Here is a 6000-nt window from a genome sequence, read left to right on the forward strand (position 1 = left end):
CTGTAAGCGGCAATACATTGCTTAATATGAAATCATGGTTCATTTTCTCCACTGGCCTCTTAGAGGTTTAGAAACCTCTTATATTATACAGAATATTCATGGTTCTCCCACTAACTGGCTTCTTATCTTGTTTTTCACAGCTATACACTGAAGTGTCAAACACAGTCAGATTTTGGCAAAGTGACAATGCAGTTTGAACTAGAAGTGTGCCAGCTTCAAAAACCTGATGTGGTGGGTATCAGGAGGCAGCGGCTTAAGGGGGATGCCTGGGTTTACAAGAGATTAGTGGAAGACATCCTATCTAGCTGCAAGGTGTAACTGATGGACGGTTTCCATCCTGCTGGATGAGTATGAATGTGATACAGCTTACACTGAGACTGGTATGATTGGTTTGATTTTCAAGTCCTTGGGAATACAAACTCATTTCCAAAGAGCTATCTTAAAGACCTATATCTTTTTGTTTTTAAACAGACGATGATATTTTGTGGATAAATCTAAGGCAGACCCATCTGTCATTATCTGTTACTGTCTTTTTTAAACATGTGGCTTTGTATATTAATAACTGTTGACTTTCCTAGATTCACTTCTATATATGAATGTAAGCTCTTAACTATGTTCCCTTTTAATGTGTAATTTCTTTCTGAAATAAAACCGTTTGTGAATATAGCAGGCTTCTTTTATTCTTTTTATTTGATTGTGATCCAAATAAAATCTCAAATGGCTTCCTGACTATTAAGTAGAGACTGTTTAGAGTATGTATAAGGAGCATGTTTCATCTGTTATCAAATATGCCTTAGGCAGAAAAACAGATAAGAATTCATTTGCATAATTTTTTTCCTGTCTCTGATTTAAGTAGGATTTATTGAGATCGTTAACTAAGTCACAGCTGTGGTTACCAGAGTTAAACAACACATTTAATATGTTGAATAAAAGAGTATTGACTTCAGTAAGTATGTTCGGTCAACAATGATAAGTATCCAAACTATGAACCCCACAAAATGTTACTTTATGGTAATTTTCCCTATGTCTCAATGTTGGCCTCAAATTTGTACTTTTATTTCATTTTATTGGTCTCTAAAGGCCAGAACTCAAGTTATATTTATAAGAATTTTACCAATTAAACTAGTTGGAGGAAAAAAAGCACTATTTCTAGTCAGTAGTGAGGGAACATTTTGTCATTCATTTATTCAGTGAACATTTGCTAAGTGCTTATAAGCGTTAGGTCCTGGGGCCGAAGATGATGCTGTCTAGTGAACTCATGGAGTTCAGAGTCTATTAGGAGAGACAGAATGCCTATAGCCTAGAGGGGATGATCAACTTTGCCTGGAGGAGTAAGGGATGATTTCTTGGAGAAGATAGCGTTTCAGATGGTCTTGAAGGATGTATAGAAGAAGTTCACCAGAAAGAGAAGAGGGAGGAAGACATGCTTGACAGCCAGAACGGTTTATGTGCAAAGACATGGAATTATAAAATAGCATGGAGTGTTTGGGATGGAGGCAGAAGATGGTGCAAAGGGGAAATAGCAGGAGATATGAGACTTGAAAGTTTAGTTGGAAGTAAGTCATGAAGGAATTTGAATGTCCCACTGAGTGTTTTTGACAAAGGATAGCTGTCAAAGATTTTTGTTTTTAAATAATTTTATTGTGCTTTACTTTTGGTGAAAGTTTACAGCACAAGTTAGTTTCTCATTCAAAAATTTATACACAAATTGTTTCGTGACATTGGTTGCAATCCCTGCAATGTGACAGCACTCTAACCCTTTCCCTCCTCAGTTCCCTGTGTCCATTCGTCCAGTTTTCCTGTCCTTTTCTGCCTTCTCGTCTTGCTTTTGGGCAAGAGTTGCCCATTCGGCCTCATATATTTGATTGAACTAAGAAGCACGTTTCTCATGTGTATTACCGTTTGTTTTATAGGCCTGTCTAATCTTTATCTAAAAGTGGGCTTTGGGAGTAGCTTCAGTTCAGACTTAGCAGGGTGTCTGGGAGCCGTAGTCTTGGGGGTTCCACCAGTCTCTGTCAGATGAGTAAGTCTGGTCTTTTTTTTTTTTGAATTTGAATTTTGTTCTACATTTTTTTCCCACTCTGTCCAGGACTCACTATTGTGATTCCTGTCAGAGCAGTTGGTGGTGGTAGCTGGCCACAATTTAGTTCTCCTGGGCTTAGGCTGGTAGAGGCTGTGGTTCATATGGACCTTTAGTCCTCTGGGCTAATATTTTCAGAGTTTTTGATTTTCTGTAACAGCTTCATTGAGGTATAATTCACGTACTATAAATTTCACCCTTCAAAGTATACAATTCGGTGGTTTTTAGTATATTAACAGAATTGTGCAACCATCATCACAATCCAATTTTAGAATGTTTCCATCACCCCAAAAACAAACCCAGTACCTATTATACAGTCACTCCCAGTTTCTTCCTTCCCCCATCCCCTGTTAACCACCAATCTGCTTTCTGTCTATATGGACTTGCCTATTCTGGACATGTCACAGAAATGGAATTATATAATCTGTGGCCTTTTGTGCCTGACTTCTTTCATTTAGTGTGGTGTTTTCAAGGTTCATCCATATTATAGCCTGTATCAGTGTTTCATTCCTTGTTATTGCCAAATCACATTTCATTGTATAATATACCACATTTTGTCGTTTCCACTTTTTAGCTATCATGAATAATGCTGCTATGAATATTTGTGTACAAGTTTTTGGGTGGACATATGCTTTCAGTTCTCTTGGGTTTATACCTAGGAGAGGAATTGCTGGGTCATTTAACATTTTGAGGAACTGCCAAACTTTTCCAAAGCAGGCACCTTTTTATAATCCCACCAGCAATGTAAAAGGGTTCTTTTTCTCCACATCCTTCCAAACACTTATTACTGTCTGTCTTTTTTATTTTAGCCATCCTAGTGGGTGCAAATGGTTAATGTGCTTGGGTGCTAACTGAAAGGTTGGAAGTCAAGCCTACCCAGAGTCACCTCTGAAGAAAGGCCTAGCATCTACTTCCCAAAAAATCAGCCATTGAAAACCCTAGGGAGCACAGTTCTACTCTGACACACATGGGGTTGCCATGAGTAAGAATTGATTCAATGGCAACTGGTGTTCTAGTGGATATGATGTGGTGTCTCATTATGGTTTTGATTTGGATTTCTCTAATGACAAATGATGTTGACCATCTTTTTCATGGGCTTATTGGCTATTTATATATCTTCTTTGAAGAAATATCTATTCAGATCCTTTGTCCATTTTTTAATTAGGTTGTCTTGTTATTGTTGAGTTGTTATATATTCTAGACATAAGTCCTTATCAGATATATGATTTGCAGTTATTTTCTCCCATCCTCTGGGTTGTCCTTTACTTTTTTGAGTGTCCTTTGAAGCTCAAAAGTTTTAAATTTTGATGAGGTCCAATTTATCCGTTTTTGTCAAAGAGTTTTCAGCAAGAGAAGGATCACCCTTACATCCCTGTGTGAGATGACATGGCATGGAACAGTGATTCTCAAAATTTTTTGACTGTAAACTTCAGTAAGAAGGACATTTTACTTTGAGACCCATTACACGTAAACATATATGAAACACTGCTTAGCCTTACAGTAAATGATTCTATTTTCTATTCTACTACCTTTTTAAAATGTTTAGTCTGGCAATCATAATCTTTCAATTGGAGTTTTTAATACGTTTAGTTAAAGTTTTTTTATTGCATCTTTTACGGATCAGGCTTATTGAAGTATAATTTACATACAGTAAAATTTACCCTTTTTAGGTATACAGTTTGGTAAGTTTTGACAAATGTATGTAGCCGTATAACCACCACCAAGCTCAAGATTAGTACATTTTCTTCATGCCAAAAAGTTCCAGCTAACTCTTTTATAGTCAGTTTCCAAATCCTCCCTAGCCACCCTGCCCCCACAAAGTGATCAGCTAACCAAATCACTGATCGGCTTTTCCATTTCTATAGTTTTGTTTTTCCAAGAATGTTATTTAGTTTCACTCCATGGATCCTTTTGGATCTGACTTCTTTCATTTAGCATGATGATTTTGAAATTTGTCCATGTGGCTGCCTGTATCAGTAGCTCATACTTTTTGTTGTTGATTAATCGATTGCTGCATGTCCATCACTTGGATGTACCAACATTTGTTGATCTATTCACCAGTTGAAGGATTTTGAGTTTTCATTTGGGGGCTTTTATGAATAAGGCTGTTATAAGCCATTCATGTACAGGTCTTGAAGCATGCATATGTTTTCGTTTATCTTGGGTCGATAACGAGGAATGGAATTGCTGGATCATGTGGTCAGTCTGTGTTTATGTAAGAAACTACCAACTTGTTTTCAAGTGGCTGTATCATTTTGCATCTCCACCGGCAGTGTGTGAGAGTTGCTGCTGCTTTGCATCATTATCAGCAGTTGGTACTGTCTGTTTTTCAGAAAGTTCACTCATTCTCATAGGTGTGCAGTAGGAAGTATCTCGCTTTGGTTTTAATATACATTTCCGCATAATGACTAATGGTGCTGAGCGTCTTTTCATGTGCTTATTTGCCATCCATATTTCTTTTTTGATGAAGTGTCTGTTCAAATTTGTTAACCCTTTTTATTGGGTTGTTTGTCTTCTATTGGATTTTTTGTGTGTATGTGCTTTAGATGGTTTACAGAGCAAATTAGTTTCTTATTATACAATTGATACACATATTGTTTTGTGACCTTGGTGGCCAACCCCATGACATGTCAACACTCTCCCCCTCTCCACTTTGGTTTCCCCATTACCAGCTTTCCTGTCCCTTCCTTCCTTCTTGTCCTTGCCCCTGGATTGGTGTGCCCATTTAGTCTCATTTTGTTTTTTGGGCCTGTCTAATCTTTGGCTGAAGGGTGAACCTCAGAGTGACTTCAGTTAAAAAAGGTGTCTGGGGGCCATACTCTTGGGCTTTCTCCAATTTCTATCAGACCAGTAAGTCTGGTCTTTCTTTGTGAGTTTGAATTTTGTTCTACATTTTCTCCTGCTCTGCCTGGGACCCTCTATTGTGACCCCTGTCAGAGCACTCAGTGGTTGTAGCAGGGCACCATCTAGTTGTGCTGGACTCAGTCTGGTGGAGGCTGTATTAGTTGTGGTCTATTAGTCCTTTGGACTAATCTTTCCCTTGTGTCTTTGGTTTTCTCCCTTGCTGCAGACGGGGTGGGACCTGTGGAGTGTCTTAGATGGCCACTCACAAGCTTTTAAGGCCCCAGACATTGCTCATCAAAGTAGGATGTACATTTTCTTTATAAACTATGTCATGCCAATTGAGCTAGATGTCCCCTGAGACCATGGTCCCCAGCCCTCAGCCACACATGCGGATTTTTTATATTCTCTTTTGCGTGTAATTCCCACTCTAAGCCAACTTGCCAAGAGGCACCTGCTTCTCACGGCATTTGAGAAGGGCCTGGAAAATCACCTCTTAACCTACTTTGAAGCTTCTTGTTCCTACTGTAAAGATGTCTCTAAAACCAGCTGTGGCATTTTACATTGCTGTCCATGGAACTGTGTACTTTAGCAGGAAGAGCACTGGACTCTGGGAGTCAGGTGCTTGGACTTCAGACCTGGTTCTGCTGTTAACTGCTTGGGTAGGATGTTGCCTATCTCCAGGTTTGTTTCTATAGACATATGACACACACACATGCAAACATACAAATACTTCTTTTAGGGTACCTCCTGACTTGCTTCACAAATGACATTGAGGTTTGGTGTATAACTTGGAATGCTGGATAAAAGTTTCAGCCAAGATGAGTAGCTCCAACAGGGCAGCTATCTCACCAAGGGGCACTAGGCCTGGACAGCACACTTCTTCTGCATTTAGATATTTATTCTGCTGACCTGCTCAGCATTCTGAATTCCCGGTCTGGTTTATACACACTGAAAAGCCTTAGGCATTACTTGCATACAAAGATATTCCAAATTACTAAACACAGATTTATAGAGCAGAAAGATGTACTTCCACAGACTTTCAGTGAAGTTTGGTGGTTAATGGAAAATGTCTCACA

The 6000-nt window shown here is 38.8% G+C and overlaps 1 protein-coding gene across 2 annotated transcripts in view; it reads left to right on the forward strand.

Moving 5' to 3' along the window:
* The window catches only part of MELK (maternal embryonic leucine zipper kinase), a 101537-nt gene extending 100938 nt beyond the window's left edge, over nucleotides 1-599 (forward strand). For both annotated transcript variants that reach the window (XM_049896517.1, XM_049896518.1), the window contains one exon: nucleotides 141-599. In XM_049896517.1, the coding sequence (XP_049752474.1) occupies nucleotides 141-318 (178 nt within the window). In that variant the 3' untranslated portion in view covers nucleotides 319-599. The remainder of the gene's footprint in view (nucleotides 1-140) is intronic.
* The last annotated feature ends 5401 nt before the right edge of the window (nucleotides 600-6000 follow it).

Source organism: Elephas maximus, chromosome 9 (assembly GCF_024166365.1).
Source record: "Elephas maximus indicus isolate mEleMax1 chromosome 9, mEleMax1 primary haplotype, whole genome shotgun sequence".
Lineage (NCBI taxonomy): Eukaryota > Metazoa > Chordata > Mammalia > Proboscidea > Elephantidae > Elephas > Elephas maximus.